The sequence below is a fragment of the Halichoerus grypus genome, chromosome 10 (assembly GCF_964656455.1).
Source record: "Halichoerus grypus chromosome 10, mHalGry1.hap1.1, whole genome shotgun sequence".
NCBI lineage: Eukaryota > Metazoa > Chordata > Mammalia > Carnivora > Phocidae > Halichoerus > Halichoerus grypus.
Genome location: NC_135721.1, coordinates 94,871,592 through 94,894,982, shown reverse-complemented (window position 1 = coordinate 94,894,982; position 23,391 = coordinate 94,871,592). Strand labels below are relative to the sequence as shown.

General features: G+C 44.7%; 1 protein-coding gene across 10 annotated transcripts in view; it reads left to right on the top strand.

The window, feature by feature from the left end:
- Positions 1–23,391, top strand: part of RIN2 (Ras and Rab interactor 2) — a 235,391-nt gene that overhangs the window by 173,194 nt on the left and 38,806 nt on the right. For all 10 annotated transcript variants that reach the window (XM_078056864.1, XM_036085384.2, XM_078056865.1 and 7 more), the window contains 2 exons: positions 19,080–19,272; positions 23,132–23,243. In XM_078056864.1, coding sequence (XP_077912990.1) covers positions 19,080–19,272; positions 23,132–23,243 — 305 coding nt within the window. The remainder of the gene's footprint in view (positions 1–19,079; positions 19,273–23,131; positions 23,244–23,391) is intronic.

The window sequence follows — 23,391 nt, the reverse complement described above, 5'->3', positions numbered from 1 at the left end:
GTTCCAGTTGCTTCACAGATGCATGGACGTGGCCTTCCTTTGTGGCATCCTCGGCAAGTGTGAGCTGTGATAACAGCCTCACCTACCCCAGCCACAGTCACCACAAAGTGTCTATGGTCCCTTCGATTGAACACTGGGCTAAGTGCCACGCTGGTGCCCTAGGTTAGGAATGCTGTTTCTCTACCTGCATTGGCTTTTGGTTGCTCCTTTGTGGTTAACATTGAGGTAATTTTTAATCTTTTCATGTCTCATGGACCCCCTTCTCAGATTAATATTTTCAGTGCATAAAATAAAATATGCAGGAGGACATAGGGAAAACAATTCTACTGCAGTAGAATGATCAGAATTCTTAAAATGCATGATTTCATAGTATAGGTACTTCTTTATTAACACGTTAAATAGCAAGGTCTAGAAAACACTGTCCTCTGGAAGCAAAGATGGCCAGAAACAGTACTTCTTCACCAACAATGAAAATGTGTGGGGTTTCTGTTGGTGACAGAGTCTCAGCTACTGTGCAGACTACTGGGATTTGTTGCCTGCATTCAAAATGGGAGGAAGTTAATTTCAAAACCAGGTTAGTGAAAGTAAGGATGTCACTTTTCTATCCAGTGGTCAGTTCTGACCTCCTGACCGATCAGTGTCATCCCACACGGTTGATCTACCTTCCCTTTCAGGGACACTCGATTGACTTGGCTTTGGGGACACCATACTCCCTGGTTTCCTCCCTCCTCGCCTTCTGCTGCTTGTAGTCTCCAACTGGTTCCTCCTCATCTCCCGCACCTCCTAATCCCAGAGCACCCAGAGCTCAAGCCTACAGCCTCTCTTCTCCTCTCCACCCGCCCCCCTTCTCTCTCCCACTAACCTTTAGCAAGATACTTAAAAGTCTCTGTGCCTCGGTGTGCACATCAGTGAAATGAGGATAATAATAGAGCTTGACTTGAGGGTGGCGAGAAAGATTAAGTGAGTTAATATCTGTAAAGAACTTTGCACAATGCTGGCAGCAAGTAAATACAATGTGTTGTTTATTAAAAGAGACCTCTAGAGTAATTTCATAGTTAATCCCATCCAGTCTGTGGCTTTGATACCCTGTGTATATTGGGAATTCCCAACTTATATCCCTAGGCTGGTCCTCTTTTGAATCCAGATGTTTGCCTCTAGCTGTCCATTCAGCCCAATGTCTGGCATCTCAAACTTACAAAGACCAAGACTGAGACCTTGGTTTTCTTTCATAACCCTGCTTCCTCCCTGGTCTTCCCCATCCCAGTGACCATGCCTGCAGGTGCTTGGGCCTCACAGAGGGCTTTTGTCTCTCCATCTCTCATACCTGTGCTCCTGTCCATCTCCAGACCCTGGCAGCTCTACCTGTAAGATTCCCCCATCAACACCACTGCAGGAGACACTTGCCCAGTGCCTCTGCTTTCACCCATCCTACCTTCCTGGGCTGTTATTTAAGCAGCATAGAGAAGGATCTGACTTTTGTTAACCCAAATCCAAGTCATGTCACTTCTGTTCAAAGCCCTTCAGTATTTTTCATTCATTAAAACCAAAATCATCGCCATGGCTTTTGAGATGCCCTAGGCTCTGACTCCTCCCATCCCCTTGCCCTCCTCTCTTACAACCTCTCCCCTCTCTGTCCCTCTGCTCCAGCCCCACCGGCTCCTTGCCCAGAAGGCTCCTACCTCCTGGCCTTGGCACTTACTGTTCCCTCTGCCTAGAATTCCCTTCCTCCAGGAAGCATTCACCTTAGGACCCTCATTTCTTCCGTCACCTTAGCTGACTTGATTTTTCTTCATAGAACTTGTACAGATCTGACATATATGGTCACTTGCTTAAATTGTGCATTTTCTGCCTCCCAGCACAAGGAGGGAAGCACACTGAGAGCATGGGCTTGGCCTTAGAATAGTGTCTGGCATGTAGCATACACTCAGTAAGTATTTGAATGGACGAATGAAAGATGCCAGCCCTTTGGAGATTCTAAAGGTATTAAAGCATCAGAAGCCGCTTGCAGAAACAAGACATTACCCTGTAAAGCAGTTAGGGGACCCCAGCTGGTGCATAAAAAAATCAAAAGTTGAACATGTGTGATGGGCCTTAAGCTGACTCCCTAGCAAAGAAGAGGGACCAGGGCACTTTCCCATTACGTGCCAGCCGTGCTTCCTCCCTCACTTCTGGGTTCAGGGCTGTTGTAAACATCTTCCAATAGAAGAGCATCTGATTAAATCAATTCCATGCCCTCTGCTAGCGTTTTACCAGAAAGAGGCTAGGAAGCCAGGAGAGAGATCAAGGATTTCTTGTTTCTGCTCTCTCTAAATGCTATTTCTTATTTCCTCCTGCTCTTCACTTCATTGCCCCCAAGACTAGAGTGTGGGGAAATAAAGGCGTTGTGCTTTCCTCTCCCTCCCCCATGATTTTGCAGTCTGCTTTCAGTTGGGGCTAGCACAGTAGGCCCGATGTAGGCAGTGTTCCACCCTCATTGCCATCTGGACCCATCATCTCTAGGCTAAGACAAGTCTCTGAAGTTCCCTTTGTCCACAGGTAGAGTAGAGGGATTGAACAAAGCAACTTCATGAGATGAGGCTCAGGCTGGCTTTGCAGGATGCAGGGAGCCTGGCTGGACCGGGTCATCAAAGGCTATTGTTAACTTTGTTTGCCCTCTTCCTCTCCTTCCCTCACTCCCGTTTTACCTCGCTGGTACACTCCAGTCTGAGTGGACCACTGGGCGGTGGGGGGAATGTCCAGGATCTTAAAACTCTACCCCCAACCAGCTCTCCCCCACCCAGGAATCAGATGCACAGAATTACAAAATACCTTGGCCTGCTCTGCCCAGTACTATAGTGTAGCAGTTGGTCACCACCACTGACTTCTTCTGGAAGGGTTTGTGTGCCCCAGGAAGTTCTCGGTTTCCCAGCAGCTATGCAATGGCATTGATACCCAAACCACAGGAAGCTCAGATTGCTGGTCCCTGGTACAACCCTTCACTTTTTCCACTTGACTGATGTTAGAACACAAGGTCAGAAGAGAAGATCCATGGCTTACAGTCTGGAGAAGAGATGCCCAGTGTTCTACTCCAGGAAGTCTCCTGAAGTACCACGGTGACCGTAGTAGTTGCTCTGTGGCCTTCTGGAGCAACCCATCCTCACTTAGTGCTGCTTTATTAAAAAAAAAAAACTTTCCACTGAAGTAAAACATGATTAAGAAGAAGCACACCAATAAGTATGCAGCTAGATTAAATTTCAGTGGTAAACATAGCACATAGCAGCACCCAGATCAAGAAACAGAACATTACTAGCACCACCCCCCAAGTGCTGTGCACCCCAAGGGGAACCACTCTCCTGACTTCTATTGACATAGATTCGTTTTGCCTGTTTTTGAACTTCTTATCACTGGAATCATACAGCATGTGCTCTTTTAACTCTGACTTCTTTCGTTCAATGTTTTGTGTAGTATTCCATTGTGCGAACCCAACACAGTTGGTTTATCCATTCTACTATTAATGGATATTTGAATTGTTTCCACTTTGGGGCTGTTTTGAATAATGCTGCTACATACATTCTTGCGCATGTTTTTTGGTGACACACCTTAGTTAGGAATATAGGAGTGGAATTGCTGGGTTGTAGGGTTGTTAAATATTCAACGTCAGTAAATGGTGCCCAAGAATTTTCCAATCATTATAGTCATTCACACATCCACCAACAGCATATGGGAGTTCCAAATGCTCTGTTTTCCAGGTCTACACTTGGTATTGGCTGCTTTTTCATTTTAGCTATTTGAATGGGTGTGTGGATTTAGAGCTTCTGGAAGCATGATGGATGAAGACAGGTAAGAGTACCTGTATGTTGTGACTCAAGTACTGATCTCAGTGCTGTGGGAGTCAGGAATGGGAACTCTTTAGTTTTAACAGAACATCATTTAATAATTCTGGCATGTTTAAGTTCAAGACTAAAGTCATGACGCATGTCCACAGTCAGTTCATTGGGTGATATTTATGGAAAGCATGAAGTTATGGAAAGGATTATTTGGGGGGAGGAGATAAAAAGAGAAGACAATCCAGAAATTATGAGTGTAGTGTAAATACATATGTACCTTTTATTGTTTATATTTCTGCTTATGAATCTTAGATCATAAACTCATAACAGAAAAATGAGTTTCACCAATGAAATACTCCCCGTGTCTTGGATTCTTTTGCTTTATGCTTTACTTTGTTCTGTACTTATATGCAGAAATATTCAGCATCTCATGAATTAATTTGGCCAAGGTCATTAGCTGCACCATAACTAAGAAATGTATGTGCGTAAATCCAGTAGAGCTATAGTGGGAGTTTTAATTCTTCTCTGAAACTCAGGATACATCTGCATCCAATGCAATTTCCCATATTTAAAAAATAATATGTTCTTTTTTTTAAATATATGTTCTCAACTGCAGTGACTTCAGACACAGAATTTAATGTCATTCCCTATTACTCCTTTCCATCTTTTCCTCTTGAAAAGTCAGATACAAAGTGATCATTCTTGGTTAATCTATACCTGCTTTCTTCTGAAGATTTTGGAGAGTGTATTCATGAGGTTGTTGGGAAGCAAGTTTAAGTCATCAGATGCAGAAATCAGTTTGCATTTTGTCTTCTCACAGTGTCTGTGTCATGGGTACTATTAGCCAGCAAAACAAATATTTCCCCTTTGTCATCTCTGGAAAGCTGCATGTGCCACAGGTCGTTGGTTCAGAGCTGGGTGCCCGTCCTCAAGTCCCACAGCATCTAAGAGCAGGTGACTGTCCTAGAACCAGTCACACCTGTCATAAAGATTGGTTTTCCTCCTTTCCTGGGAGCTTCCGTCTGGTTCAGCAGAACCTGGGAAGCTCACGATAATCACTGGCTACAGAGTATTGGGTATATCTGCAGTATCTTAGGTCTCTTGAAAAGGGTGTTTTGTGTTATCAAAATATATAGTTTCTTTGGGGCACCTGGCTGGCTCAGTCAGAAGAGCATGTGACTCTAGATCTCGGGGTCGTGAATTCGAGCCCCATGTTGGGTGTAGAGATTACTTAAATTTTCCTATCATGCCCATTGGGATATTCTGCTATGACTAGCTTGATTCATCTCCCCCCACACCCCCAAACCCTTAAACTATTTCTTGATTTGAAGCCACTGCTGGGTGTTTATGATATGGTTTCAAGGAATTCTATGAGGATTGACCAACTCTTTGCTTATACTGTTACCAATGTAGCAACAATTAGGTTCAACTTCAAGAAAATATGTATTAAGTAGGTGCTGTTTGTTAAAATACCAGGACAGTGGAGCCTGCCGGGAGAAAGGATTATAAACAAGTATCATAGAACGCAATGAGGATATAATAGTGGATTATACTAGATGTTCTGGGAACCTGACAGGAGGAAGCAGGTAATTCCAGGTAAAAGGTGGTTTTGGGAAAGATGAGCCCCCACATTAACCTTAAGTAAAGAATGAGGTAAGCCTCCAGATCAAAAATGCCCAAACACCTGTTTAGTCTGTTTTGATTGGTGATATCTATTATATTGGGGAAGGTTTTTAAAAAGAACATTTAAGATTTATTTTTTTTTTTTTTTTTAAGATTTTATTTATTTATTTGACAGAGAGAGACACAGCGAGAGAGGGAACACAAGCAGGGGAAGTGGGAAAGGGAGAAGCAGGCTTCCCGCAGAGCAGGGAGCCCGATGCGGGGCTCGATCCCAGGACCCTGGGATCATGACCTGAGCCGAAGGCAGACGCTTAACGACTGAGCCACCCAGGCGCCCCATAAGATTTATTTTTTTGATGACCAAGTAGAACATGTACATTGTAGAAAAAGCATAATATAAAAAATAAAAAGATTACCATGAATCCCTGAGACAAAACCACTTTTTTTTTTTTTTTTTTTTTTTTATATTTTATTTATTTATCTGACAGAGAGAGACACAGCAAGAGAGGGAACACAAGCAGGGGGAGTGGGAGAGGGAGAAGCAGGGTTCCTGCCGAGCAGGGAGCCCGATGCAGGGCTCGATCCCAGGACCCTGGGACCATGACCTGAGCTGAAGGCAGCCGCCTAACTGACTGAGCCACCCAGGTGCCCCGACAAAACCACTTTTGATTGTTTTTTGACTGTCGTATTTCTTTTTCTTTGTGTATCCCTCCAATGTTTTTCTGTGCATTTAGATGGCAGATCATGCATGATTTTTCACAGATTTAACCAGGGTGTTTCTGATCACCCTGAAAATGCAGTGTGTCCTAGAAATTGATTCCATTTTTGTTGAGGGATAGCGCCTTCCAATTTAGCGGCTGGCTTCCCTGTCCACAGTACCCCTGGGCACACAGTTTTAATGATGGCCTACTCTAGATAGTTTTACGCCTTACAGACCTTGCCTTGCTATTATATTGGTAGTTGATTCTACCACGAAATATTTGCTTGGTTAGAAGGCAGTGGTGATTTAGTCCAGCTGTGAAATAATACTGGTGTAACCAAAAGCACGTAAACACTGAGAACTGCAAATCCATGAAATGCTTGCCTTTCTGTGAAGCCTCGTGCATGCCACTGCTCAGGGTCAAAGGTCAGCAGGCCAAGACTTAGAGCCTGCTGGCTCCTTCTCCTGTTTTCAGCTCCAAGGGCAGCCAGGACAACGTGTTCTTTGTTTCTGTTTCTTAAGTTTTACAGGAACCAATGAAGTCCCCTGCCAGCATTGGCTCCATATCTGCCCTTTTCATCTCTAGTGGGAGACTCAATGTCAGGAAGTTCATAAGCCATAAAAGTTACCAAATCTTTCTCCTCTCTGAAAATGGCGGTGCCTCCTCCTGCCTGGAGGCGGATGTGCATTTTTGTTCCCATTTCTGCGTTGTTCTCTCCTCCTAGTCCTCTGCAGATAGAGCTGAAAAATCACCGAAGGCCCTGAAAGTTTTGCACAAAAATCCTCTGTGGTGTGCTTTTAGCAATCCTTTTGAGGAAGCTGAGGCCTCCTCCCTCAGAGAGCAGCAGAGAGAGTCGAGGGCGGGAATAAAACTCGCAACCCAAAATATATTTAGTCTTTTTCCTTTTGGAGTTTTAAAGGATGAAAAAAGGCCTCGAGAAATTAAAATATCAACTTGTATGCTATAGAAGACCTCACGAGTCAGAGAGCTGGACCCTGTTCTGTCAGTTTCTAGCATTTTGACCTTGAGTAGGGAGCTGAGCCATAGAATCTCTAATACCCCTCGGCCTCAGGGGCGCCTGGGTGGCTCAGTCGTTAAGCGTCTGCCTTCAGCTCAGCTCATGATCCCAGGGTCCTGGGATCGAGGCCCGCATCGGGCTCCCTGCTCAGCAGGAAGCCTGCTTCTCCCTCTCCCACTCCCCCTGCTTGTGTTCCCTCTCTTGCTGTGTCTCTCTCTGTCAAATAAATAAATAAAATCTTTAAAAAATAATAATAACACCGCTCAGACTCAGATAAACACGCTGTGATCCTTACAGGGATAGCCTTTCCCCCAGGCCTCCCCCATCACTTTTTCCATTTTGAATGTTGGGTAAAAGTTTCCTCAGCTCACCTGGCAATTTTTCTATAGACCAAGAAATTAGCCAGGGCCCCACGTATGGCCAGAATGAATTTGAGCCTCCCTTCCTCTCCAGGATTAAATATTTCAGAGTAGGGGTTGAATTCAGCTTCACAAATTCCAAAGAAGTGTTTTCATGATTGAAAGTAAGATATCACTGGACATACGACTAGTAGGTATTTTTTATTTATTTTTATTTATCCATTTGAGACAGAGAGATACAGAGAGAGGCGAGAGCAGGGGCAGTGGGGAGAGGCAGAGGAAGAGGGAGAAGCAGATTCCCTGCTGAGCAGGGAGCCCAACATGGGGCTCAATCCCAGGATCTGGAGATCACGACCTAAGCAGAAGGCAGATGCTTAACCATCTGAGCCACCCAGGCACCCCTAGTAGGTATTTTTTTTAAAGATTTTATTTATTTATTTGAGAGAGAGAGAGAGAGAGAAACAAGCAGGAGGAGAGGCAGAGGAAGAGGGAGAAGCAGGCTTCCCGCAGAGAAGGGAGCCCGATGTGGGGCTCGATCCCAGGACCCTGGGATCATGACCTGAGCCAAAGGCAGACGCTTAATGACTGAGCCACCCAGGTGCCCACTAGTAGGTACTCTTGAAATGGCAGGTTTTCTGGGAATTTGTCATTGGCTCTGTATATATGTGTGTGTAACAGAAATTGGAACTGGTCCTCATACCAGCAACTTTTATCAGATGGCTCGCTCCCATGCGAGCAGTTGTTTTCTTGTCTCTCTACATAAGGGTCCTCTTCTATTCCTATTTTTTTTTTCAGAAACCATTGATGACAGACCCCTCACTTCTCTCTCCCAAAGATCAAGGAAGCCCTTGATTCATCTCCCACCAAGCCTGTCATGTTGGTCACTACTTGATATTTGGGGTGTATTTGCTTTCCTTTTGATACGTAGACAAGGATCTACTGCTCCATGAGCAAGGCCATGGCAGACACAAGACTCCAACTTCTGTCTGGTGCTTAATTCTTAAGAAGACTCTTGCATTGGTCTCTTGTAGCTGGAAGCCTGAGCCCTCGGGCAGTGCCATGCCCCAGGCTGCACCTTTCTTGCCTTTGAGGCCCGTTGAAGTAACATCATGTGAAAAGGCTGAAGTCTTCACATGGGCAGAATGAGGAAGGGAGGCTTCCATTACAGAAATATCAAGAGAGGAAGCTTTTCATCCTTCCTTTTTCCCATCTATAAGTTGAGGATGGCAAGCACTAGGGTCCAGGTTGGGGCTAGACCCTAATGGTGGATAGAGAACGTTTCAGCTGCAAGGACCCGCCAGGGGCCATCCTCAAGAAGGTTCACATTAAGTGCTAACCAAACAAGCTCCGGAATTGTGTTTATAGAATAGTCTTTGTGTATCCTAGAATGGAAATGCGTCACCTTGCATTCTTTTTTTAATTTCTGGAAATTAGGGGACAGTGAAAGAGGCATCCTGGAAACTCTGCTGAACAGAATCTTTACTCATAGTTCCCAGGACATTTCAGACTCTTAGAGTCCGTTCTTTTCAGGCTTTGTCTGTTTTAGTAACAGATTCCTTTTTCCAGTAAGACTCCATCTTTAGAGATGGGGAAACTGAGTCTGAGTGACCTGTAATAATAGGCCAAGGCCTCAGTTAGGAAGAGTCAATGGAGGCTTTGATTGCAGATGACTGTAGGTGCTCTTTCCACCAAACCCCTGGAGATTATGAGGCTGAGGGGAGGCCAGAATCGGGCTTGACCAGATTAAACCATGCAAAACTTAGCACCTCGATGTTGACTCACATGTGCAGGAAATTCTCATGTTGATGCATTCTGACTCCAGGTAAATGAGAACTTTGTTGAGAACCGATGCTAAAGCCCCCCATAGGTGTGTGTGTGGGGTTCCCACTCTGGATTTTTCCATACCTCAACAGAAGGCAGCTTTCCTGCCAATACTCTTTTACTCCTATCTTCTCTGTGTTCAACCAGCTGGTACATGTCAACCTCTTTTGTTGGAATTAAATCTCATTCCCAGTGTTGGGATAAGGCGTTCTGTATTTGGGAACCTTGAATGGAGCATGTATCACTAATGCGCTGTGTTAGTGGATGTCAGCTAAAACTCAGCATTGACTTTTATATCCAAAGCCCACCCCCTGCCAGCTGGTAGGAGGTTGGAGGGGCTGTCCATGAAGGAAATTCATGAACAGTGAAGAAGGAGCTGCGAACACATTGGATGTGTTGTTCTGGAAGGACTTGGGCTGCTTCCTTTTCTCGCCGCAGGCCTTCAGATGGCCAAAGACCAGGGGGATCTTGGTAGCTGTGGTGATTTTTGCCACCCATTTCCTGATAAACACAGAGACAAGAACCTTTTGTCTCCTGAGACTGGAGCTGAGGAACCGGATTCTGTTGTTGGGTCTGGCTGAGGGAAGGCCTGAATCAGAAGTTATGCATGGGGGATCCAGGAAGAAGCTGATGGAGAGACCTTGTGCTCATGATGTTTCCCGTTGCCCACTGAGCTTCTCCCCTTACTCACTTTCAAGGAATAAACCTATTGTTTGCAGATGACCTCCTACCCAGTCCCCCATCATGCATAGAGCGGACATATGATCAATGCCTACCTGGGGGGTGAAGCTAGGCTAGTGAGAGAAATAAGTGTAATGCAGAGCAAAATGGGGTAAGTGCTCCAGAGGTGCATACACAGTGGGTGAAGGAATTAAATGTGCCAAAAGATTACTTGCAGCTGCAGGAGATGGGAAGGGAACAGGATCTGACCTTGGTTTTGAAAAGGGGGTTGGAGCCAGTGTCCAATGGGCACTGCAGAATAGCTTGAACCCAGTCAAGGAGGGAGCTGAGCAATGGCAAATAGATGCTTTTTTGGGGATCATCTTCCCCCCTTGAGTCCAAGAGCAGGGTTTATAAACATTAATATGGAGGAAATATTCTTATGTTTTAATCCAGATTCTCAGCCCAAATTCTACCCACTGTGCCACAGTTTTTCTCTTACTCTTGCACCATCTTGCCTATTAATGTACCTAACATTTTTCTTTAAATTGACTCACCTTTGACATATATTTTAAAAAATAAATCTGGTAAACCAGTCATAAAAAGACAAATAGTGTATGATCCCACTTATATGAGGTACTTAGAGGAGTCAAAATCATAGAGACAGAAAGTAAACGGTTTGTTTCCCAAAGTGGGGGGAGTTATTTTTTTACTAGGCATAGGTTTCAGTTTTGCAAGAGGAAAAGAGTTCTGGAGATGGATGGTAGTGATGGTTGTACAACAATATGGATATACATAACCCTACTGAACTGTGCATTTAAAAATGGTTAAGATAGAGCACCTGGGTGGCTCAGTCGGTTAAGCGTCTGCCTTCGGCTTGGGTCATGATCCCAGGGTCCTGGCACTGAGTCCCACATTGGGCTCCTTGCTCAGCGGGGAGCCTGCTTCTCCCCCTGCCCCTCCCCCTGCTTGTGCTTTCTCTCTCTCTCTCTCAAATAAATAAATAAAATCTTCAAAAAGTAAAAAAATAAAAAATAAAAATGGTTAAGATGGTAAATTTTATGCTGTGTGTATTTTACCACAATAAAAAAATTGGGGAAAAAGAAGTAAATTTAATATCCCTGACATAATTGGGGACTACACTAAATACAGCAGCTATTTTTTTAAAAGATTTTATTTATTTATTTGAGAGGGAGAGAGTGAGAGAGAGCATGAGAGGGGAGAGGGTCAGAGGGAGAAGCAGACTCCCCACTGAGCGGGGAGCCCGATGCGGGACTCAATCCTGGGACTCCAGGATCATGACCTGAGCTGAAGGCAGACGCTTAACCAACTGAGCCACCCAGGCATCCTACAGCAGCTATTTAAATAAGTACTGGACATTAAAATAAAAACTGTGCCTCCATGTGTGACTTTGGTATATCCAACGTTCTTTGGGAAATAGTGTCAATTTTAATAAACCATAGAGAATTTATAACATAGCAAAATTTCCCACCAAATATGGTTTTGTTTTGTTTTTGAGCTCTTCACTTTGTCGCAGGACTGGGGCTCTTTGTTAGGGAGGCAAGCAATAATTAAGCCCTGGACAAAGGCACCTTGGAAGCCAGGGCTCTGCTTTTGTTGTTTATTTTTGTTTTGTTGTGTTTCATTGATGGGCTCAGCAATCTATTGATTATAATTAACCCCATCAATTTGTCATGATTCATTCTATGATGTTTATTAGACGCTTAGCATGTAAACAAGGAACAACTATTAGTTTTCTAAAAAGTTGGGAAGGTCCACTGGAGACCTTCAAGGACCCAGCACTCAGGCTGCAGGAAGAGCACTGAGTCTTCCTAAAGGTTGAGTTATCAGGGAGCATTTTGCTGGAAATCCAGGGAAATCCAGGTAAGACCTGGGTGGATCCTGCCACTCACCACTTAAGATACAAAGCTGAGGTGGCCTTTCTGGGTTACTCAGCCCCAAGTGCATCGCCAGGATTGGTCTGGAAGGAACAGGCAAAGCAAGCAGGGAGTCCCCTTCCAAGAGAGAATCACCTTCCACACCTTGCTAAAGCCTGATAGAGGAGACCAGGGGTGGAACCAGGGGCCAGGAATTGGATAGTAGAGAAGAAGACAAAAGTCAAAAGCCAAGCTATATTTTAGGAGGGCGTGATAGTCCTTCCTTCAACCTATCCTGCTGACTTGGTCGTCTAAATGTCTCCAGATGTCCCAGTTTACAAGGCCCATTAATTCTGTAAGTGGAAGCAAAACAGAATACCTAAATAAAATATAAGAGTGGCTTTTCCATGAAGGTAGACCGCATTTGGTAGTACCAAATTCCAAGGCAGACAGGACAATGTTTGTGGGGAGGCACACATACTCACACATGCAGACATGCTTCTGCATGAGCCAGAGAACTGTAAGAAGTGGTTTAGTAGAGCATTACTTTGATTAGAGTCACCGCCTGCCTTATTTAATTCCAGAGGACTTGCCACTGATTCTTTTTTTTTTTAAAGATTTTATTTATTTATTTGACAGAGAGAGATATAGTGAGAGCAGGAACACAAGCAGGGGGAGTGGAAGAGGGAGAAGCAGGCTTCCTGCCGAGCAGGGAGCCCGATGCGGGACTCGATCCCAGGACCCTGGGATCATGACCTGAGCCGAAGGCAGACGCTTAACGACTGAGCCACCCAGGCGCCCCTTGCCACTGATTCTATGAAAGGTTTTTAGAAGCTGTTAATTAACTAAATCCATCTCTTTTTAGTTGAACTATGATCTAACAGTCTGCTTTAGAAAGACAAATTCATAGTACATTTTGTCTTTATTTGAGACAGCTTTGGTCTTTAAAAAATAATCAAGAGTATCTTACCATGGTTGTTGATGTAAATTGTCCATTTAAAAAATATAATTGTTCAGGGTCGCTTGGGTGGCTCAGTCGGTTAAGTGTCTGACTTCAGCTCCGGTCATGATCCCAGGGTCCTGGGATTAAACCCTGAGTGGGGCTTCCTGCTCAGCGGGGAGTCTACCTCCCCCTCTCCCTCTGCCCCTTCCCTCTGGCTTATGTACGCGCATGCACACGCGCGCTCTCAAATTCTCTCTCACACACAAATAAATAAAATCTTAAAGAAAAAATATAATTGTTCAGCTTAATGAAGGTGTGCTTTTAACGCACACAGAGAAGGTTTGGCTTTTTGTTTTTTGTGTATACTTGTTTTGTCCCCATGTCCTGAGCATAGAACCATCCAGAGCACTGCACCTGTGCTGAGACCCTTTAGTCAAATGGAAGGTACCACCTTGTTGATGGTAAAAATTTGGCATTATGCCTTGTATCTAGCCCCCTAAAGCTTTTTTTTTTTTTTTTTTTTTTTTTGCTATTCATTGGCTGCAATAAGATTCTGATGTATAGAAGGTTTCTAGCCATATTTACTGCACCTGTATTTTTTCCTACAGAGACAACCTACATCTGAGTTTTATGTACTTTATATATTGCTTGGTTCTCGATGTCATTTGTTTGAAAAAAGACTGGATTGTAAAATCAAAGTATAGTCCTCCTATGTGATGTTTGGGACCCTGGTCATTGGAAGCTGCATTGATAGGTCATGCCATCCTCTGGAGTTGTGGATTAGGACAAGAAAGAGCATCATTTGGAAAGTCTGCTGCAAATTATTTTTCTCTGAGATGAACTTGATTCTGTAAAATTTAATAAAAGTAGACCTAATGTCTTTCTGCCTGTCCTATATTAGAACATGCTTTCTGCAGTTTCTTGCTCCTGTCTAGGCTGCTAACACCTGGGCCTGGAAATGAAGGGAATATAGCCAAGTGGAAAGCCCGCACTCATCCCACACTCAAAAGGGCCTTAAGTTGGGTGTGACCAGAATGTAGCTGTTGCTGGAGAGGCCTGTCCCCCGCTGCTTCAGAGGCGTGAGGCCGTGGTCCATTGGAATGAGGCCAGATACAGTATCTGAGGTGCCCAGAGTTTGTTCTCTGCTCCTAGAGGCACATTGATTGGGCATTCTGTGGTTTGCCCAGTATTTTCACATGTGGGTGTGGGTCTCACTGAATCCATACCTGAGCTTTATCTCCCCATGAAAGCAGGCCTAGATGCTTGGAAATAGTAATAATAGTTCAATAAATAAATGAATTTCATACTCATAAACCCAGAGAGATGGTAGATATTTTCCCCAACATATTATTTTGAGAAATTTCAAACATTATAGGAAAGTTAAGAATAGTACTGTTCACCTAAATTCACCAATCATTGAAGTTTTGTCACATTTCCTTTACCTCTATATTCCTCTCCCCCTTTTTTTGGAGGGGAATGGGAGGCTGACCATTTGACATTTACTTTCCAACATTTTCACACTTTGACCCTAAATTCTTCAGTTTGCATCTCTTAAGAACAAGAGCATTTTCCTACATAAATAACAGAATCACACTCAGGAAATTATTAAACATTAATACAGTATATCTGTTATACACCCTTATTCAAATATCCCCAATTGTCCTTTATAGCTATTTTTTATTCTGATGCCATATGTTATCAATTCTGTGCACTCAATAGAGTTATCTCTCTTATGTCTCTTTATTCTCCTTTTATCTATAATAATCCCACAGCCTTTTAAAAATTTTTCGTGACATTGATAATTTGAAGAGTTCAGGCCAGTGGTTTTGCAGGAAGCCCCTGAATTTGGATTTGTCTGGTTGTTTTTTCTTGTGTAGATTCAAGTTAAACATGTTTTGGGGCAGGAGGATGAACTAGATGTTATTATAACATTCTCAGAGCATCATATCGGGGGGACATGATGTCAGGTGCCTGATTATTGGAGAAGTTAATGCTGATGGCTTATTCAGATGGTGTCTCACAGGGGCGCCTGGGTGGCTCAGTCAGTTAAGCGTCTGCCTTCGGCTCAGGCCGTGATCCTCAGGGTCCTGGGGTCGAACGCTGCGTCAGGCTCCCTGCTCAGCGGGGCATCTGCTTCTCCCTCTCCTCTGTCTCTAGCTCACTCTCTCTCAAATAAATAAATAAAATCTTTAAAAAAAAGAAAAGTTGGTGTCTCAGGATTTCTGCATTGTCAGGGTACCTTTCCTCTTCATGGAAAGTAATCTGCGGGCAGATATCTGAAGACTGTGAATGTTCTGTTCCCTAACAATCTTTCATGTGCTGATGTTAACACCCACCCAGGATTATTGCTTATATCAGTTCTACACTGTGCTGGAGATGTTATTTACCACTTGCTGATTAGAGAGACAAAGCTCAAAAGGGGAGGTGGGTCTCATGTGCCGGATGGCTGACCGTGACCATGTCATCATTAGAATCTCCTGAATTATATCACAGCGATTTATCTTTTATAAACCACTCATTCTTTGCCCCCCCGCCATATGTGCAGGCAGACATCTGTTTTAAGAATCACTGGTTTCGGGGCGCCTGGGTGGCTCAGTTGGTTAAGCGACTGCCTTCGGCTCAGGTCATGATCCTGGAGTCCCAGGATCGAGTCCCGCATCGGGCTCCCTGCTCGGCAGGGAGTCTGCTTCTCCCTCTGACCCTCCCCCTCTCATGCTCTCTCTCTCTCTCTCTCATTCTCTCTCTCAAATAAATAAATAAAATCTTTAAAAAAAAAAAAGAAAAAGAATCACTGGTTTCTATTAATCTCAGCAGCTTCTGTTTTAGGTTGAATTCCTAGAAGCAGAGCCCAAGGTGCAGATTCTTGTGCGGTGATTTACTGAGATAGGGTCTCAGGAGCAGCCTGTGAAGGAGTGAGCAGGGCCGTCTGGGATGAGTAGGAAACCAGGCAGAGATACGGGGGCAACTGGAGGGTAACCTCAGCCTGATGCCACAGGTAGCTCTGCCACATGAAGAGCACCCCGGGGTTGTCTTGCCTCCAGGCAAAAAGGCCATTCCTCTACGCCCTGTATCAGTATGTCATTAGTGCATCAGATCCCAGGGGAGCACGTATACCTTTCCAGGTATGACCAGGACAAGGGGGCAGCCAGCACCCACCACAGTGGGGGCATAGGTCCCCAGGCTGGTAAAGGGGAACTGGGCAGCGCACCAACAGCGTCCAATACAGATTCATTTCCCTCATTAGTTCTTTCCTGAAGGTTGTCTCTGATAAAAGCCAATCGGTCTTTTTTCATTCTTTCTTTCAGTCTATCTTATGATAATACACTATAAATCCCAAATGTCGGAGGGTGAAAGAAAGGTGTTAGCTTAGTCATTTGCAAAGACAAGATCTAATTTATGGTTGCTCCTTGATGAAGCCCCATGAATCTTATTCACTGTCTTCCTGTCTGGACCTGGGCTTTTTAGGCTGAGGTTGGTTGTGAGGACAAAGACCTCTTGAACAACTGAGTTGTCACAGGACGTGCCCTTCTAAGGAAGGAAGAAGCATCCACATATTTACTCACCGCACACATGAGTGTTAGGATTGCCATGTTAGAGATGGTAGAATTTGCTCTTGGTAAAATATCACCAGCCTGAGATGGCAGGGATGGCGGGTTTACTTAGGTTTAGAGAATTCTTTCAGGGGCATGTTACCACCATCCTCACCTCCCCCCCAAAAGAAAAAACCACCCCACCTCACTGGTTCTGGGTTCCAGTGCACATTTTGCTCTTAGATCTCAAGCAAATGCTCCTCAGACTGCAGCATCAGCATCTCCTGGAGCTTGTTAGAAATGCAGAGCCCCACCCCAGGGCTGTGGAATCAGACCCTCTGAGGCTGAAACCAGGAATCTGTAGCTTAACAAACCCCAGGAGATTTCTCTCTTAGGCTCAAGCGCCAATCCAGTGCAGTGGTTGTAAACTTGGCTGCAAGTTGGAATTGCCTGGGGAAATTTTTAAAATTCTGATGCCTGTGTTCCACCCCAAAGTGTCTGATTTATTTGATCTGGGGTGCAGTCTGGCCATCAAAACATGTTTAAGCTCCAGGCAATTTTATAGGCAGCCAGCATTGAGAATCACTGCTCTAAAGTTGCCTCCGTTTACCTCATGTGAAAGGAATTTTAATGCCGCTTCATATTGAAGAGTGCGTTCTTATAGCTGCAAAGATTCACTTCAAAATACCTGGAGGCCCTGGGATGGCATTTGCAGAATGAGAAACTGCTCTTTTTTGGCACAGACTCTTCCATCTGGAAAGTTGTAGCAAAGGTAAAGGAAAACTTTAAGGGGAAACAAAATGTAAATCTTGAATGGAAGCATGAGATTCTTCAGATCTGCAGAAAGTCAAGAATGTGCAGGGAAGACATTAGGATGGGGGTCTGGCCAGCCGGTGCACTATCCTTGTGGGTATTGATACTGAGCCTGCTTACCCAAAAATGATTGCCTTAGGTTGGCTTCTTCTATAGTCAGTCCCACCTCTTAGGAGTGGAGTGGTCCACATGGGAAGAGCACACTTTTTTTTTTTTTTTTTTAACATTTTCCCACTCTTGCCTACCATTTGGCTTTATCATCATAATTCACAATGTTGAAAACTTCATTCAGGCCACACATTTGGGTTTCTTTGGGTTTAGATGTTTGAAGACCATTTGAACCCTAACCTGAACTTGCCCCTTCAAATGTGAATGATCAAGTCTATTATTTTTCACTGGCCACTCCAGGACTAGTGTTGATGACCAGCTCATTGAGAGTCAGGGCGTGGTAGAGGGAAAGAGACACCAGAGCCAGGCACTCTTGGATTGGAATTCCCACCTACTCACTATCACCAGAGGCATATCCTTGCTTTGAGCAGTTACTCAAGCAGTCTGGGCTTCTCTGTACCCCCCTCCCCTTTTTTAACGCTGGATTCCTGGTACCTGCCTTTGGGGGCTGTTTTAAAGGAAATGACAGAATGTTTGCAAAGGGCCTGGCACATAGTAGACCCCACATTGTTATAAGCTCTCCTGTGTTCATGATCTTACTTGTTACCTGCAAAGTTGGAGGAACACCAGACCTCTTGAATTTCTAGCTCTTCCATTTCATGGGTGTTTATAATTCTGGACAGCCCAATACCTTCTTGGGCCTCAGTTTTCTCATTTGTAAAATGGGGATTACATACTCAGTCACACGATTAGCGTTGGCACCCAAAGACAACTATGGAAATCAATATAATATTTTTTTAGCTGAGATTTCATTCACAGATCATACCTTAAAGTGTATAATTCAGTGATTTTCAGCACGTTCACAAAGTCGTACAGCCATCAACACGTCTGGATCCAGAACATGTTCTTTACCTCAAAAAGGAATTCCACACTGATTAGCAACCACTGCCCATCCCGCCCCCGCCCCCAGTCCCAAGCAACCACTAATCTTTCTGTTTTCTCTATTTGTGTCTAGTCCAGATATTTGGTATAAGTGGAATCACAAAATATTTGTCTCTAGCTGCTTCCACTTAGCATGAAGTCTTCACGGTTCATCCCATTTTGGAGCATGCATCAGTACTCCATTCATAAAAAGAATGAATGAATAATATGACTGAATAAAATTCCATTGAATGGATAGACCACATTTTATTTACCCATTCATTAGGTGATGGAAATTTGGGCTGTTTCCACTTTATGGCAATAATGAACTTATGTTAGTATGATTTTATAAATAGCACAGCATTATGCAACTGTAAGATTTCATTACAAATAATATTAGTAATAAAAATGCCTAGATGTGTGAAAAGAGATGAAATCCAGTTCATTCGGGTACAAAAATGAGTGTGCATGAGTGAGTGTGAATGTTTTGTTTTTGCTTTTAGAGCATGCCATGGTTGTGCTTATGATATATGCTTTTGAGCCATAGGACCTCGTGCTGCCATATGGAACGTAGCATTTAGGGTTCTGTGCTCAAATGGTGAAATGGTTTAATGCCAGAAGACAGACTCAACAGCATTCAGGATGTTTAGAACCTTCTGAAAACTGGGTTAGAAATAGAAGGTCTGTTGGGTCTGTCAAATATTCTGTTTAATAGTATAGATATGGAGTGAGAGCTAATATGGTGATTAGCTTTCAGGCTGGAGGGGAAGACAAGTGAGGTGGCGATGAAAGATGGCGTATGGGCTAGGACAGCTCTAGCCTGGAGACTATAGGATGGTCTCCTCGTCAGAGAAATGGGGCTGCAGCCATTTGACCCCTGCCAATTCTCTTTCTCCTAGCATGGTAAGACACAAGGATGATGGCTTTTCCGAAGAAAAGGATGTGAAGACCTATCCGCGGGACTCTGGCTATGACAGCCTCTCCAACAGGCTCAGCATTTTGGACCGGCTTCTCCACACCCACCCGATCTGGCTGCAGCTGAGTCTGAGTGAGGAGGAGGCAGCGGAAGTCCTCCAGTCCCAGCCTCCGGGGGTAAGACTCAGAATCTCACAGAATTCTGCTTTTTTAAAGAGAAAGACTTGGAGTTCCAGAAAATTCTTCCTAGGCTGTAGGGAGCATGGCTTCCAGTGTGCATCAGGGTCACAATGCAAGGGGGATTGTGGGATGTATGGAGGCAGCTCTGAGGAAAAGAGCCCTTCATGGTTTGTCTTTCTGTCTTCATTGACTCAGTTACCAAGGGAGGTCCAGGAGTGGGCAGGATGACAGGGCATCTGGGTAATGAGGAGGGCCCCTGGCTGAAGGCCCTGGCTGACTTCTTGGGCCTCAGCACTGAGGATGAGCCTGGTTGTGGAGTCCTCAGCTGCCACTGCTGTTTTCATTCTAAGCTGGAAACCCTGCCAGTGCCCAGCCATCCAACTTGGGACTTCAAAAGTTCCAAAGTTCTGTGTCCATAGACTTGTCTGCTCTGGCTGCTGATGTAATCCTGTTTCTCTTGGGTTTCCTCAGTGGTTTCACACAGGGCTCACAGTCCAGCTACCATCTACCCAACAACACCAGTCTCTTAATCAAGACCACTCCATGACTCTATAGAGGTTCCTCAAAAAATGTTATTCAGTGATTGGTGTCCTTTGCTGTTCGATATGGTAGGCACTTGCCCAGTGTGGCTATTTAAATTTGCACTAATTAAATTAAATTAAAAATTCAGTTCCTCAGTTGTACTAGCCACATTTGAGGTGCTCACTAGCCACAGATGGCTGGAGGCTACCATATAGGATGGTGCAGAATATAGAATGTTTCCAACACAGAAGGTTGTGTTGGACAGTGCTTACGTACCATATCTACTTCCCAAAAAAGGATAAATACAATAAAGCACAGATAAAGTAAGACTTGGAACAACTCATGACAAGACATAGAAACTAAGAAATAGATGGAGAAGCAAGGGAAATAAAGGGAAAAAACAAACTCCATCATAGCTGGCTGAGAATGGTTGTAGCAATTGGGCACAAAAATAAACTTTGGGTTTCCTATCAGCCAGAGCCTCTCCGTTATCACTTTTTGACTTATAAGTGGGTCTTTGTTTCTCATCTGACAGAAACAGACGGGACTGAGACTTCTGTTGGAACATGCTCAGGGTGATTAGGTGCAATATTTGATCATCTTTGTGGAAAATTCCTTGGCCAGCATGCCAGGTCGCTGCCTCTAGTCTGGGTCTGTATGATCAGGACCCACGTCTGTGGGGCCCCTTCTTTTTGGAGGTTGAGTTGTCTGTTCCTGCATTTCTGCACAAAAGTTCTGAAGAGGGAGGTTGCCCTGTTGCTAGGCAACAATTCCCTTCCCTGCTCAGCTTCCCTCCCAGCATGGGGCACATCCATTCCTGCTGAGACCTGTGGGGAACAAGTCAGGTGGAATGTTCTGTCTGTCTACCTCCTTGATCCCTGGACAGGACCTGTCTGACGAGATAGGGCAAGCTGAGGGCAGGCGGAGGACAGGAGCAGCATGGATCAGGAGAGGCCAGAGTGCATCAGAAGCAAGAACGCTGAAGAGAAGGAAAAGCAGGTGTGAGAGGAAGGAAGATTTGAAAGTCCAGCAGTGGTATCATGGGTCCTTGGGGCGCCACCATCCTTATTTCATCTACATCTTAGGACAGGAATCGGCTAACTTTCTGTAAAAGGCCAAAGTGTAAATATTTTTGCCTCTGGGGACGCCTGGGGGGCTCAGTCGGTTAAGCGTCTGCCTTCGGCTCAGGTCATGATCCCAGGGTGCTGGGATCGAGTCCCACATTGGGCTCCTTGCTCAGCGGGGAGCCTGCTTCTCCCTCTGCCTGCCGCTCCCCCTGCTTGTGCTCTCTCTCTCTCTCTCTCTAATAAATTAAAAAATATATATATTTTTTGGCTCTGTAGGCCATACAGTCTGTCAGAACCTCTCAGCACGGGGTGCCTGGGTGGCTCAGATGGTTAAGCGTCTGCCTTCAGCTCAGGTCATGATCCCAGGGTCCTGGGATTGAGCCCCGCATCAGGCTCCCTGCTTGGCAGGGAGCCTGCTTCTCCCTCTCCCTCTACTGTTCCCCCTGCTTGTGCTCTCTCGCTCTCTCTATCAAATAAATAAATAAAATCTTTAAAAAAAAAAAAAGAACCTCTCAGCTCCACCTTGTAGTGAAAATGCAACCATAGACAGCATGTAAATGAATGAGTGTGACTTCGTTTCAATAAAGCTTTATTTATAAAAACAGGCAGCAGGATAGATTTGGTCCACAGGCCCAACTTTACCAAACCCTGTTCTAAAGCTTCAGACATTCAGGAAATAAGGTTATACTCTCCCTGACCCCCAAGTTTCAAGAGATCCCCACCTGCACAAGGGAATAATACTTCTACTCCACCAACCAACAGCTGGCTCCCAGCAGTGCTTTGGGCTTTTGTACCCATTGGGATAGTGTTTAGGAAATATCTGTTTCAGTGTCTCAGAAACACTGACTCCCAGAACTGGCTATTAGATGTATTCTATCCCATGGCTGCCTCCCCGTGGGTGCTGGGAGAGAAGAGAGAACTCAGAGGTCTTCCTAATTCCCTCTCAGCAGACACCCAATTCCCATAGCCACCCTACCACCCTCTACCCAGAAGAAGTTTCTTAGGAGCTATTGACTGGACATATGGAGGGAAGTGAAGATTAGGTGAAATAGTAAGAGTAAGGGAGCAGAGAGCATGGTGTCCGAATGCAGAGAGAAGAGGAGAAGTGGTTAGAGAAATAAGACAGGACAGGATCCTTGGAGAAGGATCATGTACTTAATCCAGAAGGGAACCAGAACTCAGCCAGGCTGTCCCACTGCACACTGTAGGGGGCACCATTTGATTTGTAGCCCAGGTAATTGGTGCCCCCTGGAGTTGTGCAGTGCATAGTGGTATAGGGCATACTTGCCTCTGCAGTGTTAGAGGCCAGAATGGTGGCCCAAGATGGGCAGTGGGAGGTGAGTTGGTTCAATGCACATGTCTGAAGACAGTATTAGAAACTGCAGGGAGATTGTCACAAATTGGGGTGAGTCAGGTGTAAATGGACCTGCAGCCCCAGGATTGGCTTCAGTGAACCTCAGGACATACCTCCCCACCTCCCTAATGGGGCAGCCATTTTTAGCTCCAGCGGTTGTCACCGTACCTGGTCTTGCCATATCATCCTGTTTTCCAGGAGAGGCTAGAAACTGAGATTTTAATTTTAAAAACCTGCTTTTTCACTCTTGGTAACAAATTTAATTTTCTTTTTTCTTTTTTTTTTTTTTTTTTAAGATTTATCTATTTATTTGAGAGAGAGAGAGATAGTGTGCAGCGAGGGGCAGAGGGAGAGGGAGAGAAGCAGACTCCACTAAGCGTGGAGGCCAACACAGGGCTTGATCCCACAACCCCGAGATCATGACCAGAGCTGAAATTAAGAATCAGATGCTCAACTGCCTGAACCACCCAGGTGCCCCACAAATTTAATTTTCTCTCATTAATACACCTATGAGCCAAATTAGCCAATGAACTGCCAATTCACCTCCTATGGTTTAGCCATGTTACCTGTGTTTAGAATCTGGGTTTCAGCATGATGCCCATATAAGACACGGGCTAGTGAACACATAACACGAGCTATAAAACAATCACCAAACTGATAATGTGTCTGCAGACTGAGGGAGCACTAGTCTCATGGAGAAGCTTCTGTCAAAGGGAAAGTAGGATTCTTTTGAAGCCAGGTATCAAAGGAGGGCAGCTGTGGCCTGCTTGTTGAGATTCCCGGGTTGAGCCTTGTGGTTTAGTTATGAAGGTCATTCTAGTCGTGGACATCATGTGTGCAGGAAATCCTATGCCCAGTTTCTCACCTTCTAGATATTTCCTAAGCTTGAATTTTTTTTTTTTCCCTCCGCCAGATCTTCCTGGTTCGTAAATCCACTAAAATGCAGAAGAAAGTTCTCTCCCTTCGCCTGCCCTGTGAATTTGGAGCCCCACTCAAGGAATTTGCCATAAAGGAAAGCACGTACAGTAAGTGGTCACTGGATGGCGAAGTCCTGGTTGACGGGAGGGCCTGTGGTCACCCGAGCAAGTGGAAGTGGACAGAGCTTGCCCTTCGAGACAGACAGACATGAATCTGAGTCCTGGCACTGTTACTTCACTCAATGACTGGGCAGGT